Source organism: Mugil cephalus, chromosome 11, assembly GCF_022458985.1.
Source record: "Mugil cephalus isolate CIBA_MC_2020 chromosome 11, CIBA_Mcephalus_1.1, whole genome shotgun sequence".
NCBI classification, from domain to species: Eukaryota; Metazoa; Chordata; class Actinopteri; order Mugiliformes; family Mugilidae; genus Mugil; species Mugil cephalus.
The window spans coordinates 25506572-25530513 of record NC_061780.1 but is presented as its reverse complement, the minus strand read 5'-3'; the positions used below and the strand labels follow the sequence as shown (position 1 = coordinate 25530513).

Here is a 23942-nt window from a genome sequence, read left to right as displayed (position 1 = left end):
AGATGAGAAATGAATGAAATATAATCGTTATTACTCGAAACTAATCCACAACAATCTTTGATTAATCTGACTGATTTTTTTAATCGTTTGACAGCACTAATTTAAACGCAGTGTAACGCGCCATTGTGTAAAAACTAGCAAGAATAGCGACGACTGCTGCATCCAGAGAACAACATGTACCAACGGGGCACCAGTGGGCGTGGCCTCCTTCTGACGGGCTTCCGCTCGTAGCCAATAGAAACGCAAAAGCGGCACCAACGTGACAGGAAGTGCGCGGCACTGCCACGTGACGGGTTTATATAGGGTCAAGCGGAAGCGGTTAGGCGCCATTTCATTGCGGAGTTTGTTCAGCGATCATTCGGTGGAACTGCAGCGTCAACAGCGGTGGAGAAAAAAAAATATTGGATTCTAGCAGCACCCCGCCTTCAGCCCCATGGAAGCGGCCATCAACCCACCTCACGACAGGTAACATCCGCAGCATTTTAATCAAACTGATGACATTTTTGTAGTCGTTCGCTGCACTCTATTAACGTTAAATATCGTTTTTTTATCGCAACGCTGCAGTTGCCGTTAGCCTCCCCATAGTAACGCTAGCGTATTATTTGCTTTGCGAATTTTACGCTAGCTTTAAACGAAAGCAATTCTGTCAGCGCGAATTATTTAACGTTTATTATAATGCACTTGTGTGTGTGTGCACTCGTTATTTGAACGTGGGCTGGTGAGAGGAGGCTGATGACAGCTGCGAGCCGTACCGGCTCATTCATCCCTCGGGCACAATGCTAACCCCCGAATCACATATACATGTCACATAAAACCCACAAATAACACGCCATGCACGGCTCCACAACGGGCATCCCGTCTGAACCCGCTACCTCTTTATGAATATTTCTTTTTTCAGTCATTGTTGTGGTCCTAGCTGCTAGTTAGCTTAGCTTAATGCTTAATCAATGGACGGACTCCTGCGGCAAAATGGCTGAAATGCGACAAATTGATTGTTCGAGAGTTCATAAATCTGTGTCGGTGGATGAGGAACTGGCCTTTGCGTTTAATTGGTAATTAAAAAATAAGTCGCGGTCCCGTTATTCGCTGTGATTGTGGAGCCGTGTTTACAAACAGTGAGGGCGGGGCCTCCGAACCACGCGATCACCAGCTGGAGCACCGTAAATACAAGAGCCTCGCGTTTTACCTCCACGTTTTAACCAAAATATTCTTTTTTTTCCACTTCTTTTTAACAAGTAGCAGCAAAAGTTGACTTGATGCATGTTTTAAACTGCAGACTCATATTATTAACATGGCGATTTGGTCGCGTTTAATGACAACAATGGGTCACAGAACATAAAATAAAATGATATAATAGTCTCAGTTTGGACACATTTTAACTTTAATCATCCACGAGGGAAATTACTTGGTCACAGTAGCTTAGTCGCAACATAAAAGTAAACACTCTTAAAAAGCACAAGTAAAAATAAATGGGTTAAAATAAAAATAAATACTAGTAAAATAAAATAAACTGTGCAATCAAAATAAAAAAAATAACAGAATAAGCACTAATTTACAAAAGTAGTTGGCAAAACAGTGTCCAAGTTGATCCAGTTGTTTGGTCGGTTGCATAGCAACAGTGACATGGGTTGTGTGGCATGGTGTCTATTTGTATGCTAAGGGAGGGATGTACTTCAACACAGGATTCATACGGGGAATAGACTTCTTATCTGTTTCTTATTTTATCCAACATTTAAGTCACAAATTGGCGAAAAACTAGAAACCAAAAATAAGCAACACCACACAATATGTGACAAAAGATAAATACAACCTACACTTATTTATTTTTTCTCATAGTGCATTATTTTTTGATAAGGTTTGATACAGAGTTCTGCCCTCCCTCCACAAAAATCTGTTTTTCTGTTTGTGTGTTTGTGCAAAACTGTTAAAAATGTGTTAGGCCCAATTATTAAAACCAAATAACCTGTATTATTCTTACACTTAGTTCAAAGCTTTTTTTGTCCCTGCAGTCTGAGTGCAGAGTTGTCATTCCTCTTCATGTGTGGAACTATAGTGATGAGGCATTTGTGCCTATTGTTATTTAATTTAATTTGCAGTTACAATGCTTAATTACAAATGCTCCGTAAAGATAAAATAAGTGAGATGTCATACCCATTTGACAGGAGATGTGAGTTTTGCTTTATTTACTGCACAGTGACTCTTGTTTGTCTCGGTGCTGACGCTGTTTAGCCGTTCTTTGTGTGTCGTAAATCAGCTCACGGGCTTTGCCACAGTTTGTGTCAGTGGGGCAGGTGTGTGTCCTGAGCTGTGGGGTGAGATTTAAATCCGGTTCATAAGCTTAAAGTGAGGTGAGAAAGGAAGGGACGGTGTTGGTTTGCTCTCTCTGCTTGGACACAAACACGCCGCTGTCATACCTTTAGGTGTTGTTACGTTGTTTTTATTGGGCTACAGCCAAGTCTACAGATCTCGTAGAGCGTGTCATGATCTGCACAGTCTTCCTTTAATTAACTTTCTTAATGTCTATGGGGAAATCACCTTTAATAATGTCAAGGGCAGCCACAGGGCAGAGCACACTGTCTCAGTCAAGAGTGTATTAGTCGGACTACGCTCGCGTTCATTACTTAGTGTAAAGGAAGAAACCAAAGGAGACTTATTTTACAGAGAAAAGCAAAGGTTCATCCTTTTAAATGTGGATTTTCATCTGGCTTTAACTAATGTGATTTAACTATATATATATATAAATTGAAACTAAATGCCCTCAGTGATTCATTGCCACTTTTCCTAAATCACACGTGCAGCTGTATTAAGCACAATTAACTTCAAAATAAATCGATGGTGCTTGATGAGTAAATACTGCTTCAATTTAAACATAATAAGGGCTTGAGACGTGTTCAGTTTTAATCACCAGTATGAGATTAGTTCTTAATCTAATTGGGTTTGTCACGCTTAAAAATACACTCATTAGCCAGTGTTAAAAGGCCCTTTTCCTATATTTACCCTTGAGCTTTATGTGATAATAAACCATATTGACTTCACGCAGCCTTAATATACGCATGTTTGCTTATTAGCCAGCGAGGACCCGTGCGGAGACGGTTCCCATGACTTCACTGAAAGCAGCAGACCTATAGATAGAATCCGAGTTTCCTAGATGACCGTCCTCTGACTAGAAGGACAGGACGTGTATCGCTGTTCATGTGGGTTATGTCAATGAAGCAGGACTTTTGACAATTTAGTGAATTTCCCACGATTATGGCAGAGCTGTATCAATAAAGGAAGCAAAGGTCATTCATAGTGACATCCCTCTCTCTGCTTGTTTCTTTGTATTTCCTCAATAATGGGTTCATGTCCCTCACTTTTATTAATGTTTTATAATAAAGTAGCATTTCTATCTGAGTTCATGTTCAAGTCCATTGATCCTTTGTGATTCCTCATATTATTTATTAGTAATTTTTCCGTCTGTGCCTGTTCTTCGCTGTAGCTCTCTGGTCGGGTTGTCCAGTGGCGTGATGGAGCAGCACAGCAGTTCAGGCAAACGGATTCGCAAGCCGTCCCTGTTGTACGAGGACTTTGAGAGCCCCTCCCTGCCGCACACGATGCCCCAAGGCCCCCCCGCGCCCCCACAGCCCCCGGTGAAGGATCCCAGCCGGCCGGGCCGCATGACCAACCAGCTGCAGTACCTCCAGAAGACCCTGATGAAGGTCCTGTGGAGGCACCACTTCTCCTGGCCTTTCCACGAGCCCGTAGACGCCTACAGGCTTAACCTCCCGGTGGGTCATGTTCAGAATAAAGTGACTTTCACTTTCATTCTCTTGGGGTTTATTTCTGTTTGTACAGCTGGGACTCAGAGCCCACATTAGATTAAGAGAAAGAGAAAGAACTAATGTTCTTTCTCTTTCTGTAAATGTTTACTTTTTGTTTGTGGACTTAATTTAGTTTCACTTTTCTGTGTGTTCTAAAAAATCTTTTTAGGAATCCACCTAAAACTTTTTCTTTCTCTTTCAGGATTACCATAAAATAATCAAACAGCCGATGGACATGGGGACCATCAAGAAGCGTTTAGAAAACAACTTCTACCGTAGCGCAAGCGAGTGCATACAGGACTTCAACACGATGTTCACCAACTGCTACATCTACAACAAGGTACGTGGATAAACTAAACCGCATCCCTTTGCTTTCTTTTTTAATGGCCCCCTTTGCTCTTTCCTAATAAGATGGCACTTGTCCTGATTTGCATTTAAACTGGTCCTTAATCACAGCAGGGACAGCGCAGGGTTACATAAAGCTCAAGGCAAATGAGAAAATAAGCGATGGAGATTAAACTGCTTTCAGTGTCTGCAGCTCGTTGAGAAAAAATTTTTGGAGTAAAGGCTGTTGCAAAATGACAACATAATTTTGTTCAACCAGGCAGAACTTGGTCAAACTGCCACTATGTGAGTTCCCACATGCTAATATCACAGTGTGGTCGCTAATCTCTTCTTCTTTGTAGAGACGGGTATGTTTTGTGTGAGTATCATCTTCCCACAATGCTTAGCATGTGTGACATATGCTGCAGTGGGAGGGGCCTAACAGGACTTTCCCGGAGTTTAGCACTGGAGTTTCTCGTGAAGTAGAAGTTACTTGTCCAAAACAAACTTTTTTCTTGTTCTCGCAGCCTCGGGAGTGAGAGCAAATTTCTCGGTTCTTACAGAGCATGTAACAAGTTTTAATAGTGCAGCTTTGTCAGCGTTTGAAAGCCCAGAAACTTCGTGGCAGCTTTTCTCAATGTTTCTGTCAGAGATGGTTCATTTAAGAGAAACTCTCCTTTCCACATGAACAGAACATGTGTTGACCCTCTTGTAATGTAGGTTTAAATGGGAAACTCTGTGGATAAGACCGTAAGAAACTGGTGCCACTAATTGCAATTAACAACTGAATATTTTGGCTTTTTTAAACACCTTTTGGATCAGCATGACCTGGATGACTGAGAACCTTCAGACACATTTCCAGTTACATTTTTTGGACATATAAACATCTGTGTCTTCTGTTCAGTTGCATAAACAAAATACTGAAAATGCTGAAATCTATAAAACAGAATACTATACTCTGTACAGTATATTTTATTCTATGCTAATGTACACGTGCAGCTGAAGATAATTTAATTTATCACTTTTATTTTGTTAATCATTTCATTTAGAAAAATGTCAGTAGCTCATTTATGTTCTACACTGATAAAACAGACATTCTGAGCTTCCTGTTGATGAGACATTGTATTGTGCACTATATACCAGCATTAATTCTAAAGTGTTGTTGTTTTCTCCGTTAGCCGACCGATGACATCGTGCTGATGGCTCAGTCCTTAGAGAAGATCTTTCTGCAGAAAGTTGCCCTGATGCCACAAAAGGACGTCGAGCTTCCTCCTCCAGCTCCTCGGAACAAAAACAGCAGAGGACGAGGTCGCAAGTCCAGCAGTGAGTGAAACACGTCGTTAAATAAGTATTAATTATCCAGTTTCCCGTCAGCAGCGTTCATGACAAAGTGGATGTACCGCGACACGAGCGCTTCCTCAAATTCCATTAACCATTGTTTCATTGTCGTGTATCTGCCAGCGTCGAGGGCTCAGCAGGTGCCGGCCGTGTCCCAGTCGGCCTATTCCCCTTCGTCCTCAGACACCGGGGACTCGATGTTGGCCAACTCCCCCCAGACCGTGCTAACGAAAAGTCTGCCTCCGGCCAACATCATGGGTCTGCCCCCTACGCAGCCCACCACTAAGGTATACACACATAACCAAGTGGCTTAAGCCTAGTTTTACCTGGAAACCTGTACTGATTAGTTGAAATTCAGGTGTTTTGTTTGATTGTTTCCTTTAATAATGATTAAGGATGTGTTAAAAATCAGTCTGGACAGATGTTGGGCTGCATGGTTGTGATCTCGTGGATCCATCCTCAGAATAAAATGAATGGATGGAGGGTTTTATCAAGCGATGTATTAATGTGTTCATCACCTTAGTAAAGGTTGGAGTTGATTTAAACCCTGTAGTAGTTTGTACATTTCCCCCCAGAATCAATCCAGTCTCACCATGTTTTATTCTTAATAATCTATTTTTTAATTATTAATCTACTGAAGTTCTCATAACCGTGGATACTTTTTTTTTTAAATGTAGGTAAAACAGAGTTTGCTTATCCTAAAAAGACATAGGTTAGGTCTAATTTCTAACTCCCATCATGTCCCCAGGAGTTTCAGAACTGGAACACTTCAAGAACTAGAACACTTAAGTTGTTTTAAAAGGTGCTCGACTGCCTCAAAGAATCCTGTTTGACGTTAAATCTCTTTTTTTTTTTTACTCTCTGCAGAAGAAAGGAGTGAAGCGTAAGGCAGACACCACCACCCCCTCCACCATGGGTTACACGGTCGCCATGTCAGGAACGCAGCACATGGTGGGCCTGGGCAAGGGGGGACACGGGGGTCAGGTCCACGACACCTCCATGCACACCATCTCCATGAGCCTGGAGACCCCGCCTGGGATGGGCCTGGTCCGGAGCCCCGGGGGCCCCGTCCTGCTCCAGCCCATGATGGCCGGCGCCGGGCGCAGGGTGGGCAGCGGGCGCCCCATCAAGCCTCCGAAGAAGGACCTGCCCGACTCTATCCGGCCCCTGCCCTCGAGGAAGGGCAAGCTGAGCCCCCAGCTGAGGTACTGCAGTGGGCTGCTGAAGGACATGCTGTCGAAGAAGCACGCCGGGTACGCCTGGCCTTTCTACGTGCCCGTGGACGCCAGCGCCCTGGGGCTTCACGACTATCACGACATCATCAAGTGTCCCATGGACCTCAGCACCATCAAGGTGACTTTTTATTCCATTATAGAGGGATATGCATTCACTTCCCCCCTGAGTGGCAAAAACATGGTGAAATGTATCAGTAAATACATAGAGACCAGGAAAAATGTGGATTATCAAATCAAATTAAGGACAACTGGACTCGACAATGATCCATATGAACTATCCAACAACAAATGGTCCATGAACATTGACATGTGGCCAGAAATCAGTTCTCCTGATATTTATATGGACCTGATTTCAATGCTGGTAAATACTATACTCGTACTAAAGTATGACCTCAGCTCCAACAGCTTTGTACTGGAGTAACCCCCCTATATTCATTTCAGTTATGATAAATGTAGCTAAAGAAAAGATGCTAATGTTTCTGCAGAGTCTTAAAAAGTCTTAGAAAGTCTCATTTTTAAAATTGAAGGCCTTAAAAAGTCTTAAATATGAGCATATTTTGCATTGTAAGTCTTAAATAATTGCATTTAGTCTTAAATCCTTTATTAGCACTTCATTTACTATGGCTTATTATGTCTCTGCCCATCCCAGGGATGACAATAATGTTTTTTTTTTTTTTTGAAAGTAATTCTGGGTCTGAGTTTCCTCATTTTTCATACTTTGTGTGGTCTAAAATTGTTGGAGCTGAAATAGTTACTGTCGGCCGTAACTACGACAAAACAACAACATCCACACATTTATCTGACAGCCCTCCAGAAGGGAACTGAAGGTTTGACTTCATCTAAAAATACAGCATAAATTAATATTACCCGACACTAAATTGTTTCTTAGTAATGCAGTGATCCATTTACTTCTCTTTTCTTTGTCCTTCATAGATTTTATCATAGATAAAAATATATCTCTGACAGCTCTTCTCCATTTTTAATTATTAATTTTACAATTTCAAAGCCTATGATTTAAACTAATAGGACTAATCTTCATGCTCATCTGTCAGTTCGCTTGCTGTGACGTCACATGCAAACCATCTATATGATGTTTTTCCAAAGTAGATGATAACCAAACTAGCGAGCGTCAGACACAATATGAAAATTTATTGTAAATCTCTGTAGCGCTAACGTGTTCTTTTCCCAATGTTTCCTCAGAGGAAGATGGACTGTCGCGAGTACAGGGACGCTCAGCAGTTTGCCAGCGACGTCAGGCTGATGTTCTCCAACTGCTACAAGTACAACCCCCCCGACCACGACGTGGTGGGGATGGCACGGAAGCTGCAGGTGAGCATCACCATCACCACCAGACTTCCTCCCCCCCGATAAAGTGCGAGGCGCTAACGGTTGCTGCTCGTTTCCTCTCTCTTTAATTGGGACACATTCAGGACGTGTTCGAGTTCCGCTTTGCCAAGATGCCAGACGAGCCGCCGATGGAGCACACGGCCATGTCCATGAGCGGGCACCCGTCCTCCTCGTCGTCCTCCTCCTCCTCGTCCTCCTCCTCGTCCTCCTCCACGTCTGAGAGCGAGCTGAGCAGCGAGAGCGAGGAGAGCGAGAGCAGCCCCAGCTCGGACAGCGAGGAGGAGCGAGCTCATCGCTTGGCCGAGTTACAGGACCAGGTGTGCACACAAGTAAGACACCCTTTATTTATCCACGTCTCTTTATCACGACTAACGTCACGTAGGAACAAGAACAAACAGTTTTTTTTTACGTTTTACTCCCTCACAGCTGAGAGCCGTGCACGAGCAGCTGGCCGCCCTCTCACAAGGCCCCATCGTCAAGCCCAAGAAGAAGAAAGAGAAGAAGGACAAGAAAGAGAAGAAGAAGAAGAAGAAGCTGGAGAAGCGAAGTCGGGCCGTCCGAAGCAGAGCAGGCTCTGAGGAGTGGAAGATGCCCGGCAAGATGCTGAAGAGCAAATCCGCCAAAACAGGGGGGTCCCAGGCCAAGAAGAGCCAGGGGGGGAAGAAGAGCAACAAGAACAGCAAGTCAGTAGGAAAACGTTAGACCTCGTCGCCTGTCTCCTGTTACCTGTTAAGAGTGATAATGTTTTTTTTACCTTCTTCATTTTCCAGGGCCGCAAAGAAGCCCTTCTACCCGCCACTGGCCCCGACCATGCTGCCCCACTACGACTCGGAGGAAGAGGAGGAGATCGTGCCCATGTCCTACGACGAGAAGCGGCAGCTCAGCCTCGACATCAACAAGTTGCCGGGCGAGAAGCTGGGCCGCGTGGTGCACATCATCCAGTCCCGGGAGCCCTCGCTGAGGGACACCAACCCGGAGGAGATCGAGATCGACTTCGAGACACTCAAGCCGTCCACTCTGAAGGAGCTGGAGCGCTACGTCATGACCTGCCTGAGGAAGAAGCCGCGGAAGCCTTACGCCGATCAAGGTGGGTCAAGTTCCATGAAACTGATCCATGTAGCTTCTTTAGTGGCGAATCGTTTTCTGGAATCCCTACGAGTCCAGTTGTCCTTGTCTCAGGATGTTTTTTTGGATATGAAATGACCTGGAGAACCTTCACAGACGTGATGTTTGCTGAATGTGTTAAGTTAGAAAGTTGATGCATACAGCTGTAAATCACTGCCATCCAAGTTTATTCTCTGATATTCTTTACAAGCTACTTAATTCTGCAGCCACCAAGACAGATTTTAATTTGTTGAGACATGTCAGTGTAATAAATAGGACGAGTGAAGGAAACCACTAACGAGGTCAGTCTCCACAGGAAAGACACGCAGCTTCTGTGAGCTCTGTCGGTTTCCTTTAATTAGACTCATGAGGTGAATGTGGTGCGTCTGGATGTTTACGCTGTCGCTGCTTCCTGTTAGTGATTCTTGATTGATCTCGGGCCTCGCTGCCTCCAGAACAAGTGAGAACCGTGGGCTCCAGAGTCCCACGGCCGCTCTGCTATTAATACTTAGCACAGATCACAGTGTGACTCGTTATAAATCCCAGCCCTCCCCACCTTAAAGTCCTCTCTGCACCTGCAGCAGGGAAGAAGGGCACGGTGGGGAAGTCTAAAGAGGAGCTGACTCTGGAGAAGAGACGGGAGCTGGAGAGGAGGCTGCAGGACGTCAGCGGTCAACTCAATTCAGTCAAGAAGCCCACCAAACCTAAAGGTGAGTTACCTCAGAATAATGTGACGCAAGTAAAAAGTAGTCATCCAAATAATTACCTGAGTAAGAGTAAAAAAGTGCTTGGTGAAAAAACTACTCAAGTACTGAGTAACTGTTGAGTAACGTCTGATTTATTTGTTTACACAAGTGTCCAATCAGACAGACATAAATAAAAAAAATCTAAAAATCTACTCAAGTAAAAGTAAAAAGGATAGTGATTTAAAACTACTCCTAGAAGTACAATTTTTCCAAAAACGTACTCAAGTAAAAGTAACTCGTTAGCACCAACCTCTGGTCATAACCCACCGGCACAATGGTGTAAAAGTTTAAACTGTATGATTTTATTTGTCATAGAAGCTTGATGAAAGATGTATGTATTTGTACCGAGACATAGATTTAGAATGACTGCTGAATAAAAGAAAATAGAGTAAAATTATTAGATTGTGAAACGATAATATAATAATTGAACTCTAGAGTAAGTCGTCCGTCCTCCGTTCACTCTCTCACGTTTTGTGTCTATATGTGATGGATGGATCGATATTATTATCATTAATTATTATTAGTTACATTGACTTTATTGAAAGTGCATTTTTAACAAATCCAAAAGGTGTTTAAAAATATTGCATTTTAATAGTTGCAACTTAAAAACGACTTCCTGAAAAACGTCAACAAACTAACCGACCAACTTCTTCAACTCTCCCTGATTTACTGGTTTTGCACCAACGTCCAGCTTTTGTTGTTCAGGTGCAGCTCTTTCTTTAAATTTGACGTCACTGGGAAAATAGTAACACACAGTGACTTGGATAAGTAACTGGTTGGTTCAGAAATAGTAACATGTTAGAATACTAGTTACTGGTTTAGTCAGAGTTAGGTAGGTGGGAAGGTGCGTCTCTTTTAATATCTCCGTCCTCCCCCCTCAGCGGAGAAGCCCAGCGCTGTGGAGACCCACGTCCAGCCCTCTCGCCTCAGCGGCAGCAGCTCCAGCTCGGACTCGTCCTCCTCCTCGTCCTCGTCCTCCTCCTCAGACACCAGTGATTCAGACTCCAGTTGAGATCTCGCAGCGAAAAAAAAAAGGCGGAGAAGCAAAAAAAAACACTAATAACTCAGGGACCTGGGCTGGCCCAGGACACGTCGCACCCTGAACCAGTAGTTTGTCCAGATATTAAACGTCACAGTGAAAAAAAAAACACTAAAAACTAAAAAAAAAAAAAAAATCCATGTGGACTCCTCTGATGTTTTGAATGTGGGACGTGAAGCGTCGTCTCTGTAGATAATCATTCAACCCAAACACTAAATGCCTTGGTTTCCCCCCCCCCCTCCCTCCCTCCCTCCTCCCTCCCCTCTGTAAATACTTGTACAAATTTATGTTTCTTTTATAAAGAAGATTTTTATGGTGATCCCCCAAAGAGGGAGGTGGAGTAAATTAATAAAACAAAAAAAAGAAAAGATGAGGGAAGAAAGGCCTTACTCCACACCTGCTGCGTCCTCTGTGGACGGAGGAATGGAAGAGTTTCTTTTCGCCAACATTTCCTCAGAAACAATCCGTTAAGTAATGAGCCTTGCTTTTCTAACCTCATTTACGTTCGGACGAACCCCCCCAGACTCGGCCTTAATGATCCTGATTGTTTGATTGATAATGGTTGAATCATGTGGAGGGATCTGACGTTGTGATTCCCTCCGGAGGTCGAAGGTCAGGCGGTCTGGTCTGGTCCACGTTCAGGTCGGCGACCTCCACGCTGCAGTCAGTTTACACTTCTACAGTAACTGTTTGACATACTGTAATTTAGCACCACACGTTCATTCACTTCGGCTCACCAGCCACTTTAAGACTGAGCTGTCTTAGAAACACGACACTAGCTGAAGTACTCTGTGCAGTATTTCAAAAAAACTATTTAAAAAGACTTTGTTGTTGTCCTCCTTGGTCATTTCACCGAAACTGTAACAGAAGCGTCTGTTTCAGGCTACTGAACGTTCTCGGATTTATAGCGCAGGTTTCTCTGCTGAACATGTCGAGTGTTTCAGATCTCTGCAAAGGTTTCTTGAGAGGAACTGGAAAAAAAAAAAGAAAAACGATGACGGCCAACTGAACCGAAGCAGAAAACGGGACAAATAAAGAGAGGAGTCCTCGTGGTCCATGCTTAGCTGAAGCTACTGTTGAATGTTCAGTGAACGATATATGCTTGTGTATATATTCAACTGTATTTGCTGTTGCACAGACTATTGTATTTCTGCTGTTGGGTCTTCTTTTTTATAACAGTTGACTTGTTTTTTTTGTTTTTTTTTTTTAAACATCTCTCCTCATTCCAGTTCTTTGTCTCAGTTGTTCCCTGAAACGCCGCTGCCTCCGGTCCAGCAGGATGTTTCTTCTCAGAAGTAAACCTTTCATTTGAGAACTGTGTTTATTAAAATAATCCGTAGAACTAATATTTGTGTGAGTTTTAACTTTTCTGGTTTCGTCTTTCGTTTATCGTGCACCACAGGAACAGCTGAGCTTCTGTTCAGTGATGGCGACTGATGCTTTCTAAACCAATCAAATCATTCCTTTAAAGCTCATCTAGAATATTAACAGATAAATGGATAAATTCTTTAGAGGGAGATCCAATGTCCAGTACAGCAACGGGGGAACAAAAATCTACATGCATTAAAAGTATGAATTCAGATTTTTTTTTATTTCTTTGCTGTTCTGCATGATTAGTTAATAATGCATTCCATAGATATATATTGCACTAAATTTTAAGTGTGCTACAAAAATGTCCCATAAGGTTTCTCATTTGCATCTTGCAGTTATCACATTGCCCCACTAGGTGGCAGCAGTTTTCAATCTTCTGATCATATGTTGCATGATGCTTTGCTGTTTTAAAAATTGAATAATAAGCCAACACTGGTTGTAGTTGTCGAGAACTCATCTTAGAGAATGAATCCTATTATCTTATAATATCTCAAAACCTGCTCAGTTTAATGTTGGGTTGGCCTTAAATGTAATAGACTGCTGCTTGTTTGGCTTCCAGGTGCCTTCAAGAGAACATGGAAATATAATAGATCCTTTATTTATCTCACATAGATACAGGAGGAGTTACAGTTGAAGGTATAGTTGTGTAAAAATATGAAGTCGTGGCAGCAATGACCACAGTCCAGATATTAAACGACCTCACCCTCCTGAGGAAATGGAGCTCTGACCTTCTTTGTGTCCTGAGTCTATGTTTGCCGACCAGTTTGTGATCCAGCTGTAGAGCCGGGTACTTCATTCAGCGTTTCTGAGATCAAGGTTCACATTAATGATGGTATGACTTTATTTTTCCACATAAAATCTTAAACTTCAAAGAGAGACATTGACATTTACCTCATCACATAATAGAGAGAAACCAGCTGACATCCAGTTCTTCCTTTTAATCTTCTGCTCCATAACTTTCTCTGTTTTTGTTCACTGGGGAAACGGTGGAGTTTCCTCCGTGTTTTCCTGATCCTGTGCTGGAGCCGTAGGCTGAGCACTGTGACGTATTTTACCTTTTAATCTAACTTTATTCTCTGTTGTTGCCACTTCTCTATGGGTGAATATTGGTTAGATGGATCCAACATGGCGCCCATGAAACACGTGACCAGCTCAGAACCAATCAGCATAGAGGGACAGATCAGACGCTCTGTCCCCTGGTTGGACAGACTCTCTGGGCTCTGGTCTGAACCTCCTCTACACCCTCCCCCTGTTGACGGTTACAGGCTGGAGCCTCCGTGGTTGTAGCTGTATTGACCAGAGGGTGGTTCTCTCTGCACCATCAGACAAAGCTGTTCTTGTCCATCCCTGATAACTTCCCACAGTTGCAGAACTTCTGCATGGTGGACCAGAACATTTGGTCCTGGATAAAACCTCTCTATTCTCTTCCATTTGGATATTTTTTTTTTCCCAGGCAGCTTCAGTTTTACAGTAGAAATCTTCATGGTTGGTGTGATGGAGCCTCTCGTCTCAGATGTTAAAGATCCAGTATTACCTGAGATGTCTGAAGACACCGTGGACCCAAACCCTCCATGGTCCGTGTCCTCCCTGCAGGTAAACACTTTGCTCTTTCACCTTCTCCTCTCAGGGTTGTGCAGTCAGCTCAGCGGTATGTTAATGAATCTACGTCGCCCCCCTGACCCGGGACGTGTTCGTGTGCTTCGTCCCATGTGCTGTGACGTGAAAAAACATAATCACTCTGAGATTGTAGGTCAGGAAAGATCTCTTGGTTTTTTCATTGATTATATGATTAATCAAGACTAATTATCGTGCGAGCGCTGGAGCCCGGCCTGTTAATCATGAGCCACATTTAATCAGAGATAATAAAAGGACTGAAATATGCTGCACATACAGTGGTGTTAACGGCTGCTATGACTCGTATGAGCAGAAACAAAATCCTTCTCATCTCTACAGCTGCATAGAGAATGATATAAGTACAGAGCAGAGCTTGAGTAAACCTGGACTGGTCTGAAAATAAAGAACAGCTGAAGAGCACACGAACCAGCTCAGAGTGTTTTCTAGTCTCTGGTCCTTTCATGCATGAATTATGGGAAATTTAGTCAAGATTTTATTCATATAAAAAATGATGCAATTGATTTTTTTTTCTTCCAGGAATCCATTTTTCATGAAGTTACAAAACTGTCCACTCACATGATTAATTACAAATGTCTCCTAGTATAAAATGAATATCCAGAAACTTTAACAGTTAAATTAATTCTTAGATGTTACTTGATGCCAGCTTCTTTTTTTTTTTTTTTTTTACTTTCTGTGGTTCCCTGCTCCTGAGATACTCTGTCGGCCATCTTGATATTGAGTAAAAAAAATGATGCTTCCCCCGACCGGCCGATTAGTGGAGGTTGTATGGAGTGATGCACAAGCAGCCACTGTATTGGTTGATATGCACTTACACCGAAACCCACACATACACACACACATACATACATACATACATCACTGGTTGATCTGCGGCTCTGCAACAAGAGGTTCTCAACCCACTAACCTTCCTCTGGTTTTCTGGTTTGTGCCACAATTATCTAAATGTGGACACTCTCGTCCACATTCTCTCTGCACACACTTTAAATAATCTGTTTGCACAGTACTATGTGTGTGCTACTATATATCACTATGCACTGTGGATATTGCACTAGTTTAGTCACACTAGGTAGCTACTGCTTATTATTTATGCGCTGTTTATCATATAAATGATGTTATAGCTCCTGTGTATAGTCTAAATCCATCTGTATAAAATGTTCACAGCACCTCAATTAATACATAGGTTTCATCTGTAAACACTGTCCTCTTATATACCACATTATTTATGCCACATGCACTTACTGCATTTCATTGTTCTGTACCTGTACATGTGGAATGACAGTAAAGTTGAATCTGATCTAATTCTTGTCCTTTAGTTTCAGTTGGGATTTAGAGTTAGTCGCTTTAGACATTATTTTTTGGACTTATGTTAGTCCATAGTAATATCAACATTTATTCATTTATTTTGTGTAACTGCTTGTCTTCTAAAGGGTTGCAGGGTCTTGGGTGAGAGGAGGTATTTTAATATAATAATACAATATAGATTTGTTTTCACTTTGGCACTAAACATTCAGCTGATCAAAAGGTAAATATATTGACCCACCACACCCGAGACTCTACAAGCAAGAGAAAATTGGATATTTAAAGAAGGAAAGAGAGAAATGAGGTGAGAGGAGAGACAACTTGTCCTCTTAACTAACTAGTCTCTTGGTCTCCTGGACGCCATAAACAAGATGCAGCTGCTGCAAAGCATTTTTGGAGACTTAACTCTCAAACCTTTTCATTCAGTCCCTTTATTTTTTCGTTTCCGTATGTGCAGTTTTGCATAACAGATTATCAGATTATCTTAATTTATTTTGCATATATTTAACCTTCTTTAATGCTGAGAGAATTTTATTGATTTATGATGGGGTCCAAGTGTCATTTTATTTTGTCATGGGACCCAAACTGCCTGGTGGTGCCTGGAGAGAATCCACACAGACACATGCAAGAACATGCAAACTCCACAGATGTATAAGAACAACATGTTGTGGATAAAAAGGACCAAAACCAGCCAGTTAAAGTTTTATATGTAATCTGCACACTTTGCAGAGTCATGCTGTGTTCTAGATTAGACCCTCTGAAGAGGCCAGTTTTGGTCCGCGGGCCTTATGTTTGACACCCCTGGGTCTAGACACTAGTGGTGGTGGAGGTGAGAGGTTGAATCTGGAGCTCTGCATGAGATGAGCAGCAGCAGAAAAAGGAGGCCCTGCCATGTTTAGTAGAACCAAATCCTGGAGGAAGTTTGAAACTGTCTCAAAAAGAGGACGTGTCCAGGAAGAGGAGGACGTCTTGTCGCCCTAATTTATCGAGCAATAAATCAACTGGAGCCATTTTCCTGCATTAAAAAGCAGAGCGTATTTATCTTAAGAAGCCGAGGTTTCGTGTTATTGCGCCGTGCTGTTGCAGAGCTTCAGTTTGTAGCTTATTGTTTTTGTCAGAAGCTGAAACCGTGTCCCTTCCTGTTTGTGCTGAAGAATGCAAACACGTTCAAATGAAAGAGGCCGATTGTGTTGAATGGTCTCATGTGTTTGTTGTGCGATCAACGGCACGCAGTCGCCATCAATTATCAGCAGCTCCGGTCTGCCTCTGTTCTCAGCTGGATTTATTTGGCCTGGATCTAATTAGTTTCACAGTGATGGATGAGATAGCTGCCACATTTTAATACGGACGCGTGTGTGTGGAGCCGTCTCAAACACTGGAGATCAAAACCTACTGCAGCTTTCACAAGGAAGGAAGAAATATATGGAGAAATCATGGACTCGTGAACAAATGCTCAATGACAAGCAGCACAGTGATGATATATTATGTCACATTCAGACCAGACTGAACACGAAATCTCTGCTATTTACAAAACCACAGCAGAAAACTTCAAGTTCATCTCTGCTCCTGCATGAACGCGGAGTCGTTTCATTTATGAGGGAACGGGATGCAGTTCAGTTAAAGACCATCAGGGATTAAAGAAGCATTCAAAATAATAATATTAATAACTGTTCTGGACCATCTGTACTGTGAATGCTGTTAATTCATGGGTCTTCTACAGGGCGTCCGTGGAGTTTCTGCAGGAGGGTTGCAAAATCTTTAGTTGGTTAGACAGTTTTTATATATGTTTTTTCCTTTTCCCTGTGTTTCTCGGTCTGCTTTCTTTTACAGGTGTGTGGCCCTTTGGCCATGTCCATTTCCTGCTCCTTTGACTCCATGGTTGCGGTGGAGGAGTCTGTGAAAGCCGGACTTCCTCAGTTTATTTGCTCTCTCGCAACCTGAAAGGCCAAGATCCCATCTGTTTCTGTTTGGTTTGGTTTGGTTGTTTTGTACCACACACCTACACACATGACTTTCACTACATCCAACATGTTGGTCTCACACTGATCACTGACTTCACTCCTCATATTTGAACCTGTGTATTAACTGAATAACTCAATATTGAATGCAAAACCATAATAATGTATATTTATAATATGCACCAGGACAAGTTTAGTATAGAACACATACACTATAGTAGGTAGGAGGTCACTATTTAATCTCTCCATCAGTTTGAGGTCCTTGGCCTGAAAAACATTAAAGACCTCTGTATTAATTCCTTATTAACAGCAAAGTCTTGTATTTTAATCAGCATAGTAGTTGTTGTAACAACTATTTAATTGTGTGCAGCGGTGGCTGTGTTAGTGGGTTTTACTCTATACTTTACAAAAAGTAAGGATTTATTTTACAAGAAAGAAAACAAAAAAACAACAGGTGAGCTACGGTTCTTCAGTGGAAAAGTCGTCCTTCAGGCCTCTTTAACGAGGCCTTTTGTCCAGTCTTCTCAGGTGCGTCTGGTTCAGGTGATGAAGCACAGGCCGAACACACCTGTACAGGTGGGAATGCAGAGGGGCGGAACAAGATGTGACATGAATGTCATTGCACTGGTGCACAATGACAATCAAGCATTCAGGTGAGTGATGTCTTCCAGGTATTTGTCTGCAGATGAAAGCAAGAGAAGCTGAGAATATGTGGAAATTTACTCTTAAAATTAAAGCAAATGCGAGAAAGGCTGAGGTAGAGTTTACTTTCGCAGCAGGAAACTCTCGGTGCCATTGCTCCGTGTGTTTGTGTCTCTAATGTCACTCACCGTTCTAAATGTCAGATCTTTAAAACGCTGCTGGATGCTCCCTGTAAGATGTTGACTTTGTTTCTTCTGTGCAGCCCTTTGGTGGCTGAAAAATAAAGTTGGATTTGATCGTTTATATTTCACCGTGTGGCTCTCACACAAAATAAAATCAAACTTAAATCCTTATAAAGGTTTGTGTTGTTGTTTTTACCTATTAAATATGTTTAAGTTGTGAGCAGATTAAATCTGATCTAAATGTGTCTAGTGGATAACTAGGTTCACAGCAGCAGGTTTATTGATGGATGGACGTCAGTGTTTTGAAGTATTTCTTCTTAGTGTAGATTTAAACTCTGATTTCACCACATAAGGACAAAGTTTTCTTTCTTTCTTTTCTTTTTATTGGTCAAAGTCCTGATGCTGACATGGATAATAGAATCAAATCAATCTGTGAGCTCCCTCTGAGTTTTTTTCTTTTTTTTTTCTCCATCTTCAGAAACCTTTCATGCCGCATAAAAGAAAAGTCCTGAACATTGAGCGTGCGGCGTGACCTGCCCGCAGGCGGCCACGTGGGAAGTTGACATGCTGTCATTTCACAGCGGAGCTCCTCCTTTATTCCCGTCACTCGAGAACGACTTGAACATGCTCCTGCGCTTGTGTCGGATTAAGATGTCAGACCTGTCGGTTAACGGCAGCTCTCAGCTCTGGACACATGCACGTATGTAGATCCATATGAAAAGAAACTTTCTTTGGAAATAAACTTTAATTGCACAGCTCTGAAAGTACCTGAAAATGTGATTTATTGATATAAGAAGCAGGGCTGCAGATATACTTTAATCTCCTCCTATGTAACATTTAAAAAGACTTATTTTGTTTTCACCAGCAATCATCTATATATGGCTGCAAAGTTTTCTCTACTCCACTTTTTGGAATAGAATAGACAGAATAGAAGAAAAGAAACTAGACTTTATTTGTCCCAGGAGAGAGGTGCATTTTTTGGTCTATTATTTAAGGTGGCTGTGGGTATGAAGCTCATTCCCAGGCGTGAAACTGTGATAACTATTAAAATAGTGGTTAGCACTGATGCCTGACTGCAAGAGGGTTCTGGGTTCAAACCCCTTCCAGCTGCAGCTGCTGCAGATTCTTCCCACAGTCCAGTCTGTGCTGGCCCTGTCCAGTGACCCCTTTGAACGATAAGCTCCCAGAGATTTCACATTATTGCACAGCCTCCTTCCTCTGGAGGAGTTTGTAGATTTAGCAGCATTTAGGAATCTGTTTTCAGTCTGTTGGTCCTGGTTTTGATCGTCCTGTAACATCTACCTGAGAGCTCAGCTCTGTGTAGTTCAGCTGATGGTCTAGGCCCTTTGTGCAGCAGGTAAAACCACACGCAGATGCAGTAGCAGCTGTGGAAGGATGCTCCATGATTTTTTTTCACCATGGAGACAATTATCAACGAGGACAATCATTCTGTGCATAGCCACACAGGTATTTCAGGTGGAAAAGCTCCAAAGCTAAACCAGGCACCACCTGCTCTGCACCAAATGTCACAGAGACACTTAGCAACTAGCAAGTTAAGATCCCTGTAGCAGCTAAGGAGCCAAATAATCCTCACAAAGCTTAGAAAACACCAAATGCTAATGTTGCTAATTTAACAGCTGACCCGTTTCAATTCACACTGGGCTTTAAAAGTCATGTGAAATGCAAACATTCAGGTTATGCGTCGACCAGATAATGTTCCAGTTCATCATCCAGTCTGAAGTGTCATATATTTATCAGAAATCTTTTTTATTTTTTATTTAATCGACTTCCAGCCTCAAAACATTTTCTGCAAAGGCCTCGGAGAACCTTTAAGATCTGATGACTGCACACAGATCAATGGCAAAGAGAGCATCAGAGCTGAGCTTTAAAGGAGATCGTTAGTGGCATCTGAAGGGCTTGAAGTTGTTCAGATATTCATATTTATTTTGGACCTCTGCACAATTGAATGGCAACAATCCCTAAGCCGTCAATTAGAGGACTTCAGAGCCGCTGGATCCTGTGCTGTGGATCTCATATCTCAGCAGCTTTTCTGCACGGCGCGATATCACAGATGAAAGGCGGAAAAGCAAGGACCCCCCATCTCTGAACTTCAGAAAGAATTTGCTTTTCTTGTCCAACACCAGCTGTTTATTCCCACGGCCGCACCGTAAAGTGATTCTGTGAATGATTCATCCCTGATACGAGGGCGCCGCTCTGGTTCTGGACTCCACGGGGAAGCTATAAGAGCTCTGAGCCCGGAGCACCGTTACTTGTCAGTTGGCATTTCAGAGCGAAGCCGTCGATATGGCGAGTTTGTTCACCGCCGTGGCCGTGCTGGCCGTGCTGTCCGGAGGCCTGTGTGACGAGACCTTTCTGCAGAGAGCCGGCATGTCCTTTAACAGCAGGAGCTACAGATCCGTGCTCACTGTGAGCAACGGGGGAAAGTTTGGAAGCTGGACCTGGCCGGAGATGTGTCCCGATCAGTTCTATGCTGTTGGATTCAGCATCAGGGTAAACGCTGATTCTTCAGGGAACGTTCTCAGTGACATGGCAGATTATTAACCTCCTGAGACCCGAGCGTTTGTTTGAAATGCATCTTAATTTCTTTCAGATAAGATTAGGATCTAGAAGTAGAAGTATATATATATAAAAAAGCATAATTTTCTTTGAAAAAATAAATAAAATATGTGGAGGGATTATTATTATATGGAAACTATGAAATCCCAATGTCCTCAAACGAGTACTTGTGAATTTATTAAATTTGCATGTCATACTAGAAACTAGAAAAGTTAATAAGAGTAAATAAACAAGTGTACTGACCCTTCGCTACCAGTACATGGCAGATAAAAGTGTCTCCTTATGAGGACAACAGGTCTAAATGAAGCAGAATAATCTTCAACGGACCTAAAACGTCCCCATATGAGGACACTGTGTCTCAGGAGATTAAGCTTTCCACTACCTGATTAAATTAACACCATGTGTCACACACAATGTCTAATCACATTTTTACTTGCATAAATCAAACTCAATCATCCATTATCATATATATATATATTTTTTGCATATAAATCTTTTTTTATGGTCTAACTTCTGCGTAATTTCTAACAATTTTAAAACTTCCTCCATTAAACCTTTTAAACTTTGTTGTGCAGATGTTGATCTTTTACCTTCTGAATAATATGAACCTTTTCATGCACCTCGAGTTGATTTCTTTTTGCTCAATTTGCATAAATGCCAATCAAACAGATATGGATAGATTTTAATTCTCCACTTAGCAAAAACAAAGACGATGAGAAATAGATTAAAATCAATTAGTGTGTGTCCTTCTGCAGAAGCTTAAAGGAATAGATCCATTTTTTTTTACTTCTCTCACATGTTCATATACATTAAAATAGTTTTAATTGTTCCTCATCTCCATATGGCCTCTGTTCTCATCTGATTTGAGTACAAACACAAAAGTTTACAAACTTACAATGACCAAAACCTGTTGCAAAGTTTAACTACTTGTGAATAATAAATACGTTTAAAGCGTGAACCCATCTTTTGATGTGTGGGAAGCTCAGTTTCTCATCCGGTTTTGTGCATCCAGAGCAGCTCCCAGTCACAGAGGTGCACAATGACAGAAAGACCAGTGGCTAGAGAACAAACTGTTTGTCCCTGTGGGAACTTTTCTCTGTGTCCTCAGGTGGAGTTTAACCAGTACGAGGGGGATGACACGGCCATGAATGGGATCCGTCTCATCTGCGCCAAAGACGGAGTCAGAAGCTTCCTGTACACCATTGAGTCCAACACTGGATAGTAAGCTAATAATCTCCGAACGATTTAAAAAAAGAACCATTTTAGGTTGCATTTAAATTGCATTCATGTAAATAATCAACTGGAGAAGTTTCATGGTGACATCGATTGGTTAAAAACTTTACCCCATTCACCTGTAGTTTCTCGCCTTAAGACTAACCTGGCTGAAGGAAGCCAAAGATAAGAAGGGAGATCAAACAAGTTTTTTTTTTTTTTTATTTATCCCCTGTCCTCCCTGTCCAGTTTCGGTGAATGGTCCCATCCTCAGTACTGCCCCACCGGAGTGCTGACCAGCTTCCATCTTCGCGTGGAGCCCCATCAAGGTATGTTCGGGGACGACACCGGCGTCAACAACATCAGGTTCCGCTGCAGCAGCAACCCGACCGTGGAGGGCCCCGGCACCACCTGGGGGGAGTACGGCTACTGGAGCGAAGAGTGCACCAACGGAGGGATCTGTGGAATCGAGACCAAGATGGAGGACTACCAGTACGCCCTGGATGACTCCACCCTCAACGATGTGCGCTTCTATTGCTGCGACAAACAGGTAAGATCAAGAGAGTTCTGTCACAAATTACAGTTTTAATCTGCAGAGAAAAAAAAGGAAAACCCAGCCCTGAATAACAGCGAGCCTGAGGATGTTTGGAGATTTATTCCAGATGTTTCTGTGCTATGAAGAAGAACTTCACCACCTTCACCACAAACTCATGTTTTGGTAATAGCTCTGGTATCGGCGAGACAGCCAGGAGGCGCACATTATGTTTTGATTTAGTTTGAGTCTATTTACAACAGCAGAGTATTAGGGCCACCCATGACAAAAAAAAAAAAAATAGAGTAGGTAGTTTTTTTATCATGCACTTTTGCAATTTTGAGGAAAAAAGTCAAAATTTCAAGAAAGCCAGGCACAGTTTTCTCAAAGTGCACGATGAACAAAAAAAATCTACCACCGCTAATTTTTTTTCTCATGGGTGGCCCTAATACTCCTTGGCCCTAAGAAAATCTGGAGACACTGAAGCACACACGTTTCCAAGAAAAAGATTGAGTTTAGATGAGTTATTTTCCAAATAACAGCGAACATGAGGGTTTTTTGAGGATGTTTGGAGATTTATTCCAGATGTTTCTGCGCTGTGAAGATGGAAACTTCACCACCTGCAGCAACTCGCGTTTGGAAGGAGCTCTGGTATCGGAGAGCCAGCCAGGAGGCTCAGATTACGTTTCAGTCTATTTCGTTAATAAATTTCATCTTACAACCCCTTAATTTTTGATTTCCTAGCTGACCCACCTCTGCCACTTTGTGAAATTTCCACCTCTTCTTGACACTTTTTTCACAATTCAGTTTATTTGTGTGCCTCAAACCTTCAATACCTGAGCTCCTTTCTGACTTTTTGTTCCCCTGGTGTTTGATTACAGGGACGAACCGAATGCAAAAAAAAAACACTTCAACAAAGGGGAACATTATTCTTTTGTTCTGGTTCAGATGAAAGAGAACGAACTACAGCTTTGATTGCACGCTGCAGTTTTTTGAGCCTCAGTGGGCCCTAAGAACACAAAAATCAAACCCCACCGGAGCCTCCCTCCCCTCTGCTCAACATATTTGGCTGCATTATTAATTTTCCTAAAAACAATAAAAAAAAAAGTTGAGGTTCAAGAATGAATATCTGAAAACTTCCAGCCTGAAAATAGATTTTTGACCTTGGAAACAGAAGATAATGATGCATTTCAAGATTTATTTATTCTGGATTTCAGGAGCAGGTGCAGTTTTTATTATATTTTTATTTAGTAACTGAATGTAGATATTGCATACATTTCATTTCTGCTTGTGTTTTATCCTTGGACAGTGATTGGCGGGCGAAGAAGCTGCAGGTTTTTCTCCAACACCTCAGACTCATAAACGACGACAAACAATAAAAAGCTCACTTGAATCTCTGCTTTCTCTTCACACATTCACTTCTTCTTTTTTAAAGGTGGAAACATGAACATGGGATCAGCCCTGAAAAACAAACCAATCACCACTTAGTGCATCAGAGCGCCGTGTGTTTTCACATCCTGTGCAACGAGCCAATGAGCTCACAGTAGAGTCATAGGAGTCGTGAGCCGCTGACGCAGCTTTTCCCAGAATTCCTGTTGGAA

The 23942-nt window shown here is 42.2% G+C and overlaps 2 protein-coding genes across 3 annotated transcripts; both read left to right on the top strand.

Annotated features, from left to right (window-relative positions):
* Positions 1-314: 314 nt before the first annotated feature.
* brd2b (bromodomain containing 2b) lies at positions 315-12279 on the top strand. Of its 2 annotated transcripts, none has more exons than XM_047599318.1 (12): positions 315-465; positions 3479-3767; positions 4003-4140; positions 5303-5447; positions 5586-5749; positions 6330-6815; positions 7898-8026; positions 8128-8361; positions 8471-8727; positions 8815-9131; positions 9730-9858; positions 10776-12279. In XM_047599318.1, exons 1-12 carry the CDS (start codon positions 434-436, stop codon positions 10904-10906), a joined length of 2451 nt encoding a protein of 816 aa, XP_047455274.1. In that variant the 5' UTR covers positions 315-433; the 3' UTR covers positions 10907-12279. The 2 variants fall into 2 exon arrangements, with proteins under 2 accessions (XP_047455274.1, XP_047455273.1); XM_047599317.1 differs by having other exon boundaries at positions 8128-8373.
* A 7999-nt stretch (positions 12280-20278) lies between these two features.
* On the top strand, positions 20279-23734 carry LOC125015700 (vitelline membrane outer layer protein 1 homolog). The gene is made up of 4 exons (XM_047597607.1): positions 20279-20531; positions 21706-21818; positions 22059-22359; positions 23651-23734. Exons 1-4 carry the CDS (start codon positions 20325-20327, stop codon positions 23651-23653), a joined length of 624 nt encoding a protein of 207 aa, XP_047453563.1. The 5' UTR covers positions 20279-20324; the 3' UTR covers positions 23654-23734.
* The last annotated feature ends 208 nt before the right edge of the window (positions 23735-23942 follow it).

Coding starts and splice junctions, on each gene's coding strand:
- LOC125015700 (XM_047597607.1), top strand. CDS start 20,325: ATGGCGAGTTTGTTCACCGCCGTGGCCGTGCTGGCCGTGCTGTCCGGA. Junction 20,532..21,705: donor CTGTTGGATTCAGCATCAGG/GTAAACGCTGAT, acceptor CTGTGTCCTCAG/GTGGAGTTTAACCAGTACGA. Junction 21,819..22,058: donor ATTGAGTCCAACACTGGATA/GTAAGCTAATAA, acceptor CTCCCTGTCCAG/TTTCGGTGAATGGTCCCATC.
- brd2b (XM_047599317.1), top strand. CDS start 434: ATGGAAGCGGCCATCAACCCACCTCACGACAG. Junction 4,141..5,302: donor ACTGCTACATCTACAACAAG/GTACGTGGATAA, acceptor TTTCTCCGTTAG/CCGACCGATGACATCGTGCT. Junction 5,750..6,329: donor CTACGCAGCCCACCACTAAG/GTATACACACAT, acceptor TACTCTCTGCAG/AAGAAAGGAGTGAAGCGTAA.